This window comes from Dermochelys coriacea, chromosome 13 (assembly GCF_009764565.3).
Source record: "Dermochelys coriacea isolate rDerCor1 chromosome 13, rDerCor1.pri.v4, whole genome shotgun sequence".
Classification (NCBI taxonomy): Eukaryota; Metazoa; Chordata; order Testudines; family Dermochelyidae; genus Dermochelys; species Dermochelys coriacea.
Window position 1 is genome coordinate 17,846,120 of NC_050080.1, and position 14,544 is coordinate 17,860,663.

At 44.4% G+C, this 14,544-nt stretch overlaps 1 protein-coding gene across 2 annotated transcripts in view; it reads right to left on the bottom strand.

The window, feature by feature from the left end:
• CSE1L (chromosome segregation 1 like) overlaps nucleotides 1-13,759 on the bottom strand; it is a 36,994-nt gene extending 23,235 nt beyond the window's left edge. Inside the window, exons 1-3 of one of the 2 annotated variants that reach the window (XM_038369371.2) lie at nucleotides 13,608-13,759; nucleotides 4,542-4,637; nucleotides 3,620-3,762 (exon numbers count right to left, since the gene is read on the bottom strand). In XM_038369371.2, coding sequence (XP_038225299.1) covers nucleotides 3,620-3,762; nucleotides 4,542-4,626 — 228 coding nt within the window. In that variant the 5' untranslated portion in view covers nucleotides 4,627-4,637; nucleotides 13,608-13,759. Of the gene's footprint in view, nucleotides 1-3,619; nucleotides 3,763-4,541; nucleotides 4,638-12,953; nucleotides 13,484-13,607 lie in introns of those variants that run through there. The other variant, XM_043496061.1, reaches the window with a different exon arrangement.
• Between the last annotated feature and the right edge of the window lie 785 nt (nucleotides 13,760-14,544).

Here is a 14,544-nt window from a genome sequence, read left to right on the forward strand (position 1 = left end):
TTTTCAGCAAGATCTTGCAAGCATTAGACTGTGAACCGAGGACCTGGAGGATGAATACTGCAAGACTGTAGGGAGACAGAAAGATCAGACAGGAGAAGGGCCCAGGAGTTGGTGAGGGAGATGCACCAAGTCATAAAGGGGCTTCTCTGGCAACACACACAGATGCTGCAGACTCTTCTGGACCTAATGGTTCAATAAACCAGGCTCACCTCTCTCTGAAGTCCATGGAGAACTCCAGTATACTCCACATGGCATCAGGGGCCACATCCCTACCCCTACTGCTTCACACTGGGGGACATTAAAGACAACCACAACTTCACATACACTGACCTGTTAAGAGCCACGACTGCTGTATGTGAAGCTAAAATGGACATGAATTTTCCTTCCCCTTCTTTAAGCTCTGTTCCACAAGTTTATTACGGTTTTATATGTATTTAGTTTTAATTTGCACAGAATTTTTTTTTTTTTTAAGTGTTTTCATTTACTCAAGAAATCTTTATTAGTTCCCAACATATACTGCAGAATGCCTGACGGTACTGAAAGCACACACTTTAATTGTTATTATACATTGTAACACAATTCATAGGATCAGTGAACAAAGTGTAATCATCAGATTGTTGCACGAAGCACCACACAATTTGAAACAAACCCCCAAACTATAGGGCCAGGTAGAGCACTGTACACCATAAAGCATTACTGTGGCTTGCTGTTAATGTGCTCTTTCAAAGCCTCCTTGAGCAATATAGCTCCAAGCTGAGCTCTTCTGATAGCCCTTACGTCTGGCTGCTCAAACTCAGCGGACAGCTACTGCACCTCTGCCCTCCACCCCAGCAACTACTATTCCCCCTTTGCTTCACAGATATTATATAGGACACAACAGGCAGCTATGACCATTGGGATATTTTTCTTCCCAAGATTAAATTTTGTGAACAAACACCACCAGTTCCCTTCCAGTCTACCAAAAGCACATTAATTCAGCTGTCATTCTCCAACTGCTGAGCAAGTAGTTGAATCTTTTCTTGGTGCTGTTGAGATGGCCAGTATATGGCTTCATAAACCAGGGGAGTAAAGAATAGGCTGGGTCCCTCAGGATCAGTATTGGCATTTCAATATCCCTAATGGCAATCTGCTGATCAGGAAAGCCGCTTGTAGCTTTCTGAACAGTCCTGTGTTGTTAAAGATGCAAGTGTCATGCACCGTCCCTGACCAGCCAATACCGATGTCAGTGAAGTGTCCCTGGTGATCTACCAACGCTTGCATAACCATTGAAAAATAGCCCCTTCTCATGATGTACTCTGTAGCAAAGTGGTTTGGTGCCAAAATAGACACATGCATGCCATCTGTTACTCCACTGCAGTTCAGAAAACCTCCAGCTGCAAATCCACGCATTATGTCCCGAACACTGCCGAGAGTTACAATCCTGTGCAGCAGGAGATGATTGTTGTCATGCAAGTGTGCAGGGCCATTAATCCCCGAAGCGGATTTTCCAACTCCAAAATTACTTTGCAATGACAGTAGCAATCTAGCATTGCAAGTTTCCACAGTGTGATCACCACTCACTTCTCCACGGTCAGTGCAGCTCTCATGCTTGTGTCACTGCTCTGGAGCAAGCTCGGCACACAGACCCAGGAATGTGGCCTTGCACATCCAAACATTCTACAGCCAGTGCTCATCATCCCAAGCCTGCATTACAATGCGATCCCATTAGTTAGCACTTGTTTCCCAGGACCAGAAGCAGTACTCCATCACTTGCACCTGCTCCAAAAATAATCTTGAACTAGTTCTCACTATGTCCCACAGCAATCTGGTCTTCACAAAATCATCAAGTTCTCCACAGCTCTTCAAATACCAGAGGATTGTGTGTCCTCTGCCTGCAATACTCATGACGATAGTTCAGAGCTATGCATGCTCCATGCTTCTGTCAGAGATGGTGGACAGCAACAAGTTCCACGTGGGGTCATGGGATTTTCAAAACAGGCACGAAAATTATGGGATAGAGATGGCATTATGGGATAGAGAAAGTCGTATGATGAGAACTTGAACCCCACAGACCCAGTCACCACTGCGCAACTCACACCCCACCATGCAATGCCAAAACTTTCCAAAACATAGTGCACTGAACGATGGGGAGTTGCACACTGGGTTACCTACCCATGGCGCACCGCATTGTTCATCGAAACAAGCATTCCTGGCACATACGTGAAGTGCTGACATAAGGAGCCAAGTGTGCATTTGCACAAGCATTTGCACTAAATGTGGCAGCTTTATGCAAGCATAACTTGTGTCAATAAAAGTTTGTAGTGCAGACGTGACCTATGTGCTTGACAAACTCTATGCCCTTTTTCACTCCCCCAGCCCTTGAGCTTTATACCTCGGAGATACCTAGCCCAAGGCTGCTCACTAAGACCACATGGCCTAGAAAGGCGAACCTGGGTTCATACTCTGTACAGCTGTTCTGCAACACAAGTGAATCTCAGCATTTCAATTGCCAGACAAAGGGAGTGCTTGAACCCACATGGCATCCTTAATGACTCTTTGGATGAACCTATTACATGGCATCTTTATCCTGAGTGCTTGTACTAATAAGGAAACCATTAGCACCGTTTGGTATAACTATATGCTGGGTACTAATTATGACAACAGCAAATGCAAGGTTTCATATAAAGAAGTGTGATATGACAGTGTCCATTTAAACTGTAGTAAGACAGACACCAAAGGCCTACAATTTTACATCACTAATACAGTCATCCCATTTGTAATGGGAAATTCACATTCTGATTTAACAGCTAGTTTGCATTAATCCTAAAGCATTTTTTCCAGCATTATAAAATTTATACTTTGAAGATTTTCAGAGACACAAATGACAGTTAGGCATCTAACTCCCATTAACTTTCAGTGGGAATTCAGCATTTAGCTGCAAGGTATACCTACAAAAATCTCCCCACATTGTCAGGGTTGATAGGTCCCAAATGTAGCTGTTTTATCCATAAATTAAATTTCACTACAGCTGAATATTTTGAACAAAGAATGCTCCAGATTTCTAAAATAAGAACAATTTTAAGTTCACATCTCTGTAAGTGAGAGACTAAAACGATATAATGCCCATGTGTGGACACTCTTTAAACTGGTTAGCTTAAGTCAGTTACAACCTGACCTAAGCTAAACTGATTTAAAGAGTGTCTGCATACAAAGTTCTTTTGGTTTATATCAACTGGTTTACAAAAAAAATAATCACACCTTTAGTTGAAATGAAGCAACTTTGTGTTTAGACCAGGCTTGCACTATTGTCTTCTGTATTTTTTTGCAGAAATGTGAATGTCAAATGCTATATTCTTCCTTCACCATTTCATTATCCTGCTCTATTCTCATGATCCAGCAAGTGATGTGAAATTAACAAGAATCCTAACGTCTTCTCTCAGGCTTCAAGAACCCAAATGTTGTCGATTCCTATCCTGTCAATAAGTCAAGATCTGTACTTGTTTTCTGAACGATCCATCTATTATCTCTCAAAGCACGGGTATGCAACATTCTCCATGATTACTGTTCACATAAGAATAGTTTACTGCACATCAGAGACCTTATATTACATTTTATCACAACTATTCACCAAAATACCTACAATTCTCCAGTTTCTTTTAATATAATTCTTGAAAGTTACAGAGGCACAGACTTTGATGACATTATCTTGCGACTTTTCCAGCAGCGTTAAGAGTAACAACGGGTAATTCTGGTTTCCTTCAACGGATTCGAGAAACTTCTCCGCTGTAAGATAATATGCTAAATTTAACAAAAAATGCATTAGCTTTTACACAGAGCCCTATCATTCTTCAACATTGAAACAGAAAACAAAGCACCATTTTAGTAATTAGACTAATTTCATGATGTGTGTCTCAAGAAGAGAAGTATGTAAATAGAATGCATTTTTATTTCAACAAAAATTGACAAATATTAAGTAATAGTAGTGCTAGAGTGTTTCCACTACAAACAGAAGTTTTGAATGCAGAGCAAGCTGTGGAAATATTACATCCTCACCATTTCTAAAAAGTCATGAACCCCCAGCAGCAAATCCCGGATTTTTAATTAGCATTATCCATGTTTGGAAATAGCATTGCTTCTTTTCATTAACAACCATATGAAGATATACAAGAGAATTTGAAATTAGGAAAAGAAGGAAAATGGAAGAGAAGGAAAACAGGGAGAAGAGTTATAGATAGCTTTTATTTACACACTTTGTCACAGGGTTCCTTAAAAAACTCAACTGCTTTAGAAACTAACCCAAAACAGTTTAAGGCAGGAAAAAGATCACATCTAATAAACTTCAGTGGCAGTTCAGGCAAACAGAAGAGCTAAGCAGATACTATGCTCAGGAGTGGCTCTAGGCACCAGCAAAGCAAGCACATGCTTGGGGTGGCACAATTCCAGCCACTTTTTTTTTTTTTTGCTTGGCCAGTTGTGGTCTCGGAGGTTGGGGTGGCAAAAAACCTAGAGCTGACCCTGACTACGCTTTTCAGCCAAGCGCTATGCATTTTTAACGATTTTACCTGGACGCCGTATAGAAGGATCTGGATCTAGTGTCTTCTTTAGATATTCTGTTAAAGTCTGTAAATTGGCATCACTGAGCTCCATAACTGCAGAACCTAAAATGCATAAAATATTTGGTTAAGAATTCAGAGTAAAAAATGGTTTCTATGCAATCTATTTACCAGCCCAATAAGCTGTGCACAAAATTATTTAGGATTTACATTTTCATTTGAAATTTCAGAAAGTGCATTCATCGCCTGTATTATATCCAAGCAAAGCTGATGTGAAATTAAATATATATCTAAAGCAGAAAGCATGATATTTTTCTCAATTATGTATGACTGCTAACAACTATTTTATTAGTTAGGCCGAGCACCTAGAGAATTGAAAACAGAACAGTTTTAAATTCTTTGGAGAGTTGACTCTTGTTTAAAGGCACATTACAAAAGAATATGCTGGTAAAAAACATTCAATATAAAATTAATACCCTCTAAACAGAAAGCTGTTTCAAGCCAAAACCAACCTATGTCACTCTTTCTCTCCCCTCATTGTCCTACACGTATTTTCAGGTTCACCTCAGTGAGCTGTTACCTTCACAGCTTAGTTGAGATCATTCAAGTGACAATATCATCACTTGACCAGAGTCAAGACACATTTCATTTTTGTTCAAGCTCATTTTCTCCCTCTCCTTTTCCCAGATTGGTCTATTTTTCTTTGCTGTTCCAAGCAGCACTTTCTTATCCTATTGTTTAGGCAAAAATAAGATTGGACTTCTCTTCAGTGAGCCACCTTTAGATGTTTTCCTTCTCAAAAAGGAGATAGTTTTAATTGTTGCTACCAACTGAAGAACATATAATCTGCTATGAGAACACACACAGGCACTTTTCCACTGGAGTATCAGCAGATACTACTGCAATCCAAACCGAAGCACGGTGTCCCATTTTAGTATTGATCACCAGTCCACAGCAACTTCTAACGCATCTACAAATGCATTCAGCCTCCATCTTGTTGAGCTAATTTTTGCCTGATGGTATAGTATGTATTTATATACCATTTTAAAGAGACAGTAACACCACAGGAGTTTCATTTACCTTACTGTGGGCAAGTATGAGTGTGACCACTGCATGTTGTAAAAGCATGAATCCTGCCCCAAAACAGAAAGGTCAGAGGCATCGCTTTTCCCTGCAGTTTTCAGCTGACCTGATTATAATCATATTCACTAGCTCATATCAGCTAAAAAAAATCCTACTAAAAGGTAATATTTAATATGAGAGTTTACCAGCTCCATGACAAAATGTCCTCATCCACCATTATCATGGTAAAACAAATATTTGAGGCATCCATAATTAAAAATTACTTACTCCAGCAAGTATAATTTTGCAAGGCCAGGGAATCAACCAATACATAAGTCATTCAGTTTATCTTTCGAGCCTGAATGAAGTTCAGTGCTCTGAAATAAATGGACTGGAAATACTAGCTAGGGAGAGACTGGCCTGGGTAAGCAGCTGTATAATATAGATATGTAGATATACGCCACCCTAATTAAACTCGTGTCATTTATGAATTATATAGACTTGAATACATGGCTGCAGTGGTAAGAAATGAACCCATAACACACACACAGCCCCTTTCCCACAATCCCATGGTGGATGGAATTTATAGTAACTACAAGAATGTTGCTGATTTTTCATCTTTACAGCTTGTTTCCTCTATTTCTCACTCCACCACTCATCTACTACTTTTATCCTTTTTCTGTTACAATCAGGAAATAAAAGACACTTTAGCCAAAAAATGTGTTAGCTACTGACTTTAAGATTCTATTCCCTTCACTCTCAACCTATTTGCTTTCTTATCAGAGATTTTCTTCTCTGGGAAACTAGGTTGAGACAACTTTGAACTCAGATGCTATGCTTTCCTTCTCTGAGCTCAGAGCAGGAGTTTAGAATTTCAAAGCCCTTTCAGTTGCATCTGGCATGTCAGTCAGTACCTGGTCCTGTCAAGCCACAGGAAATCCCATCTCTCAGCCTCTCTTATTTCCACAAAGATAGAATGGGCTTTTCTCCCTGGAGAGCTTACTATAAAGTAGCAGAAAAACCTCAAACAGAAAGAAATTGAAGTCTGTTTTCACAGAACCATTTCAGCCATAAGAACATAAGAATGGCCATACTGGGGTCAGACCAAAGGTCCATCTAGCCCAGTATCCTATCTTCCAACAGTGGCCAGTGTCAGGTGCCCCAGAGAGAATGTACAGAACAGGTAATCATCAAGTGATCTATCCCGTCGCTCATTCCCAGATTCTGGCAAACAGAGGCTAGGGACACCATTCTTGCCTATTCTGGCTAATAGCCATTGATGGACCTATCCTCCATGAATTCAACTAGTTCTTTTTTTAACTCAGTTATGGTCTTGGCCTTCACAACATCCTCTGGCAAGGAGTTCCACAGGTTGACTGTACGTTGTGTGAAGAAATACTTCCTTTATTTGTTTTAAACCTGTTGCCTATTAATTTAATTTGGTGACCCCTAGTACTTGTATTATGAGAAGTAGTAAATAACACTTCCTTATCTACTTTCTACACCAGTCATGATTTTATAGACCTCAATCATTATCTCCCCATAGCCGTCTCTTTTCCAAGATGACACGTCCCAGTCTTATTAAATTCGCCTCATACGGAAACCGTTCCATACCCCTAATCATTTTTGTTGCTCTTTTCTGAACCTTTTCCAATTCCAATATATCTTTTTTGAGATGGGCAACCACATCCGCACACAGTATTCAAGATGTGGGCGTACCATGGATTTATATAGAGGCAACATGATATTCTGTTCTATTATCTATCCCTTTCTTAATTATTCCCAGCATTCTGTTCGTTTTTTTGACTGCCGCTGCACACTGAATGGATGTTTTCAGAGAACTATCAACAATGACTCCAAGATCTCTTTCTTGAGTGGTAACAGCTAATTTAGACCCCATCATTTTATATGTATAATTGGGATTATGCTTTCCAATGTGCATTACTTTGCATTTATCAACATTAAATTTCATCTACCATTTTGTTGTCCAGTCACTCCATTTTGAGAGATCCTTTTGTAGCTCTTCAGTGTCTGCCTGGTCTTAACGATCTTTAGTAATTTTGTATCATCTGCAAATTTTGCTACCTCACTGTTTACTCCTTTTTCCAGATCATTTATGAATATGTTGAATAGAACTGGTCCCAGAACAGACCCCTGGGGGACATCACTATTTACCTCTCTCCATTTTGAAAACTGACCATTTATACCTACCCTTTGTTTCCTATCTTTTAACCAGTTACCAATCCACGAGAGCACCTTCACTGTTATCCCATGACATCTTACTTTGCCTAAGAGCCTTTGGTGAGGGACCTTGTCAAAGGCTTTCTGAAAATCTAAGTACACTATCTCCACTGGATCCCCTTGGTCCACATGCTTGTTGACCCCCTCAAAGAATTCTAGTTGATTGGTGAGGCGTGATTTCCCTTTACTAAAACCATGCTGACTCTTCCTCAACAAATTATGTTCATCTATATGTCTGACAATATATAGTTTCAACCAGTTTGCCTGGTTCTGGACTAATCCTTGCTTACCTTACATAAATAATCCCACTGAAATAATGGGCTAATATCTGCTCCAACCAAAGCATAATGAACTCATTCACATAAGTATTGTGAACAGATGTTCAGTTGGTAGCTGTGCTGCTATATAGCCAGCAACTTTTTTCCTCTTTACATTAATCCACACCAGGAAGCCATAATAATGTATCTTCCTTAACAGACCGCAACTTAAACTAGAGAAAGTAAAAATGTTTTTGAGTTTTGACCCAGGCTAGTGTCTATGCTGACAGATACTAAAATAATTCATATATTAAGGAGGGAGACAAATTATCTGATGGCAAGGATTACTGTGTCAGAAAAAAGGGGAAAAAAACGCAAACATTTCTCCCCACTCCACTTTCATGGAACACTATAAAGAACAGGGGCGGGCAAACTTTTTAGCCTGCGGGCCGCATCGGGTTTCTGAAATTGTATGGCGGGCCGGTTGGCTGTGCCTCCCCAAACAGCCAGGCGTGGCCTGGCCTCCTGCCTCATCCACCCCCCGGTCCCTATCCCCTGACCACCCCCGGAACACCCAACTGCCCCCTGCCGCCCCATCCAACCCCTCCTCTCATTCCTGATTGCCCCCCCCGGAACCATGCCGCCAACTGCCCCATCCAACCTCCCTCTCCTTCCTGACTGCCCCATCCCACCACCCCTTCTCCCTGACTGCCCCCTGCCGCCCCATCCAACCCCCCCTCCTTCCTGACTGCCCCCCCGGGACCCCTGCCCCCATTCAACACCCCATTCCCCACCCTCTGACTGCTCGAACCTTGACCACATCCCCCAAACTGCCCTTCCCTCTACCCAACCCTTCCTGCTCCCTTACCGTGCTGCCTGGAATACCGGTGGCTGGTGGCGCTGGCTGGAGCCAGCCATGCCACCGCGCAGCACAGAGCGCCAGGTCAGACTGCACTCTGCAGCTGCACTGCCCCAGGAGCTTGCAACTTCGCCACCAAGAGCATTCCACCGACAGCGCAGTGAGCTGAGGCTGCGGGGGAGGAGGAACAGCATGGGAGGGGCCGGGGGCTAGCCTCCCGGGCCAGGAGCTCAGGGGCTGGGCAGGAGAGACCCGCAAGCCGTAGTTTGCCCACCTCTGATAAAGAACTTTTGAGAATACTGCATTTCTGCTCTAAATTATTACACCACTTATCAGGCATAAATTTCATTCTCAGGAATACTTATTTCCTTAATTTAGTGAAAAGACAGTACATGGAATAGCAATTGACTAAGCCACAATACTTTGGAAACAAGTATTAGCTGGGATTTTACCTGAAGCAAGACAAAGTGAGGGCAAAGTCAAGAAGTAGAAAGAAATGCCATGTGCTATGATTTACTGTTCCAAAAACCCATCTTCTCTGCAAACCAAAATACCACAAAACTACTGTGAGGGAAACGGAAGGGGTTTTTCTATCCATGTAGTAAATCCACCCCCTTGAAAGGTGGTAACTAGGCTGACAGAATTCTTCCATTAACCTAGCTGTATGTACACCAGGGTTTAAGTTGGGTTAACTACGTCCCTTGGGAGCATGACATTTCTCACACTCCTGAGAAAAGTAGCTAGGTTGACCTAAATTTTAGGCGTAGCCCAGACCTCAGTTGCACAGAAGAGCACGATGCCAATACACATTGAGGTAATGGCTGTCTCGTGTTCTGGTACTTTTTTCTTCCCCCAGCAGCTATTTTCCATTCTCTTAACCCTGTCTTTTCTTAAGATTATAAGTAACCACATTTACTTTAGCAGCAGAGCTCTTGTACCCACTTTATGTTGCAGTGAGTAGGAAAGAGATGGAGGAAAGAAAGTTGTTAAACACATAGAAGTCCTTCCATGTTTTAGAGTAATTAGGCCTAATATGTTTTCCCAATCACTACTACTCCATCATCCATTCCAGGTTTCTAAATCCCTGCTTATATTACAGTGCCCACGCAGCAATATTGTTAATCTATCCAACTATACTCTTAGCCCAACAGAAGAATCTGTCCTATCTCGGGGCCTCCACCCCCACGAACATGATACAGTTCTGTGGTGACCTAGAATCCTATTTTCGACGTCTCCGACTCAAGGAATATTTCCAACACACCTCTGAACAACATACTAACCCACAGAGAGTTTCCTACCAAGACTACAAAAAGAGGGATTCTGGGTGGACTCCCCCTGAAGGTCGAAACAGCAGACTGGGCTTCTATGTAGAGTGCTTCTGCTGACGTGCATGGGCTGAAATTGTGGAAAAGCAGCATCACTTGCCCCATAACCTCAGCCGTGCAGAACACAGTGCCACCCACAGCCTCAGAAACAACTCTGACATCATAATCAAAAAGGCTGACAAAGGAAGCGCTGTCGTCATCATGAATAGATCAGAATGTGAACAAGAGGCTACTAGGCAGCTCTCCAACACCACTTTGTACAAGCCATTACCCTCTGATCCCACTGAGGGTTACCAAAAGAAACTACACCATCTGCTCAAGAAACTCCCTGAAAAAGCACAAGAACAAATCCGCACAGACACACCCCTGGAACCCCGACCTGGGGTATTCTATCTGCTACCCAAGATCCATAAACCTAGAAATCGTGGACGCCCCATCATCTCAGGCATTGGCACCCTGACAGCAAGATTGTCTGGCTATGTAGACTCCCTCCTCAGGCCCTATGCTACCAGCACTCCCAGCTATCTTCGAGACACCACTGACTTCCTGAGGAAACTACAATCCATTGGTGATCTTCCTGAAAACACCATCCTGGCCACTATGGATGTAGAAGCCCTCAACACCAACATTCCACAGAAAGATGGACTACAAGCCATCAGGAACAGTATCCCCGATAATGTCACGGCTAACCTGGTGGCTGAACTTTGTGACTTTGTCCTCACCCATAACAATTTCAATTTGGGGACAATGTATACCTTCAAATCAGCGGCACTGCAATGGGTACGCACATGGCCCCACAGTATGCCAACATTTTTAGGGCTGACTTAGAACAATGCTTTCTCAGCTCTCGTCCCCTAATGCCCCTACTCTACTTGCGCTACATTGATGACATCTTCATCATCCGGACCCATGGAAAAGAAGCCCTTGAGGAATTCCACCATGATTTCAACAATTTCCATCCCACCATCAACCTCAGCCTGGACCAGTCCACACAAGAGATCTACTTCCTGGACACTAAGGTGCTAATAAGCGACGGTCACATAAACACCACCCTATACCGGAAACCTACTGACCACTATTCCTACCTACATGTCTCCAGCTTTCATCCAGATCACTCCACACGATCCATTGTCTACAGTCAAGCTCTAAGATACAACCACTTTTGCTTCAGACAGAGACAAACACCTACAAGATCTCTATCAAGCATTCTTACAACTACAATACCCACCTGCTGAAGTGAAGAAACAGATTGACAGAGCCAGAAGAGTACCCAGAAGTCACCTACTACAGGACAGGCCCAACAAAGAAAACAACAGAACGCCACTATCCATCACCTTCAGCCCCCAACTAAAACCTCTCCAACGCATCATCAAGGATCTACAACCTATCCAGAAGGACAACCCATCACTCTCACAGATCTTGGGAGATAGGCCAGTCCTTGCTTACAGACAGCCCCCCAACCTGAAGCTAATACTCATCAACAACCACACAAAAGAACCACTAACCCACGAACCTATCCTTGCAACAAAGCCTGTTGCCAACTCTGTCCACATATCTATTCAGGGGACACCATCATAGGGCCTAATCATATCAGCCACACTATCAGAGGCTCGTTCACCTGCGCATCTACCAATGTGATATATGCCATCATGTGCCAGCAATGCCCCTGTGCCATGTACATTGGTCAAACTGGACAGTCTCTACGTAAAAGAATGAATGGACACAAATCAGATGTCAAGAATTATAACATTCAAAAACCAGTTGGAGAACACTTCAATCTCTCTGATCACTCGATCACAGACCTAAGAGTGGCTATACTTCAACAAAAAAGCTTCAAAAATAGACTCCAAGGAGAGACTGCTGTATTGGAATTAATTTGCAAACTGGATACAATTAACTTAGGCTTGAATAGAGACTGGGAGTGGATGGGTCATTACACAAAGTAAAACTATTTCCCCATGTTTATCTCCCCCACCTCCCACTGTTCCTCAGACGTTCTTGTCAACTGCTGGAAATGGCCCACCTTGATTATCACTACAAAAGGTCCGCCCTCGCTCTCCAGCTGGTAATAGCTCACCTTAAGCGATCAGTCTGGTTACAGTGTGTATGGTAACACCCATTGTTTCATGTTCTCTATGTATATAAATCTCCCCACTCTTCCACTGAATGTATCCGATGAAGTGACCTGTAGCTCACAAAAGTTTATGCTCAAATAAATTTGTTAGTCTCTAAGGTGCCACAAGTCCTCCTTTTCTTTTTAGTGCCCAGAGTATTACAGAGATGTAAAGATTGCTCCTCCTTCCTTCTCAAACCTTAGCTCATTTTCACTCCTTTATAATACATCCTAACTCCTGTCTTTCAACTGCAGCCAGTAACCAGACATAGAGTTAAATTAGAACAAAGACTAAGTGCACACAAGTATTTTGCAGCAAAAGCTGGTGCCTTCCCACGCCTACAGTGCTAGGCAGTGAACCCAGCTTATATCCAGAGAGAAGTGCCTGAGTTTCCTCCCTTTGGTTGTACTAACAAGTGAGTGTTTAGTATGGAGAAGGAAGCGGGAGAGAAAGGGGAAAAGCAGGCAACACAACAGTGAGAGGGAGAAACTCAGTGCCACAGACTTCTGCAGCAAAGACTGAAAAGATCCCACCCATGTGGTGAGGCTTTCTCCAGTTCTCACCCAGCCACCTCCAAAACACTGCTGTGCAAATCACCTCCTGGGCTCCTCTACCCATCACGCTGCAGTAAAACCAGACCACGTGTCCGAGGGACAGAAGAGAGAGAGAGATGCCCGTAAGGGAAGGCAGAGGCTGCCCCCCCCTTATCCTCTCCCTGCAACGATCGGCGGCTGCCCCCTGGCACCCAGCCTGTGCCAGAGGGGCCGGGGAGCCTGCCCCCTTCGCGATCCCCGAGCGCGTGCCGAAGAGGGGGTAGGAGGCGACATCGCTGCTGCTAAGTCGGGGGGTCGGGGTAGGCCGGCACCCCACGTCCTACCGCCAAGGGGGCGCGCTCAGGGCCTCGGGGAAGAGAAGCTGAAGCAGCCCCCTGCCTCCCACTAACTCGCTACCCGCCAGAGACTGACAGCAGCGCAGACCAATCAGAGAGGACCTTTCCCTACTACTTCGGCCCAAAAACCAACGCTCGCGGGTGCAAGCGAAGAAGGCGGGCCCAGGTGGGCCCAGCATGTTCAGCTGCGCCTCCCGCTGGGCCGCGGGCCCAGAGCCCATCCCCAGTCCGGAATAAACACGGGACCGCCGTGTAAGCAGCGAAGGGGAGCCGCCCTCCGAGCCTCGCCCGCAGGGGCCCTCGCGCTGCGCGCGCGGCTGATCCTCACCTGGCGGGTCTCCCCAGCGGCGGCAGCTCTGAGAGCTCCGGCTCCGCTACACATTCAAACCACGGTAAGAGGGCGCGACGGCGGCGGCGGGGGCGACGCAATGACCGCATCACGCTACGCGTGCGGAGCTGAGCCAATCAGCAAAGACTTAGCGCCTCCGGCTTGGGCCAATCGCCGACATCTTCGTTCTTGAGGCCGGCCGGCCAATCGCCAGCCTCCTCCCACAATCCATCCAGCGGGGCCGGGTCTGGGTCAGCTCTGCCCCGCCCCCGCCCCCTCCCCCCCCCGGCCCGGCTTGGCCCGCGCCCCAGGCGGCCAACCCGCGAGCGGCTCTAGGGGCCTGGACGGTGGATTTCTCCTCAGTTCTCGTTTTTCAGCTTTTCTCGGCGAACCCCCCCCACCCCCCAACGGCTGGAAACTTGCATTAAAAAAAACACCCCCCCCCCACCTGTGAGAGTCTCACCTAGTTCCATGACCCCCCCGTCAGAGCGTTAAGAAAAGCAGGTTTCAGAGTAGCAGCCGTGTTAGTCTGTATTCGCAAAAAGAAAAGGAGTAGTTGTGGTACCTTAGAGACTAACAAATTTATTAGAGCATAAGCTTTCATGAGCTACAGCTCACGTCATCGGATGCATTTGGTGGAAAAAACAGAGGAGAGATTTATATACACACACACACAGAGAACATGAAACAATGGGTTTATCATACACACTGTAAGGAGAGTGATCACTTAAGATAAGCCATCACCAACAGCAGGGGGGGGAAGGAGGAAAACCTTTCATGGTGACAAGCAGGTAGGCTAATTCCAGCAGTTAACAAGAATATCAGAGGAACAGTGGGGGGTGGGGTGGGGGGGGGAGAAATAACATGGGGAAATAGTTTTACTTTGTGTAATGACTCATCCATTCCCAGTCTCTATTCAAGCCTAAATTAATTGTAT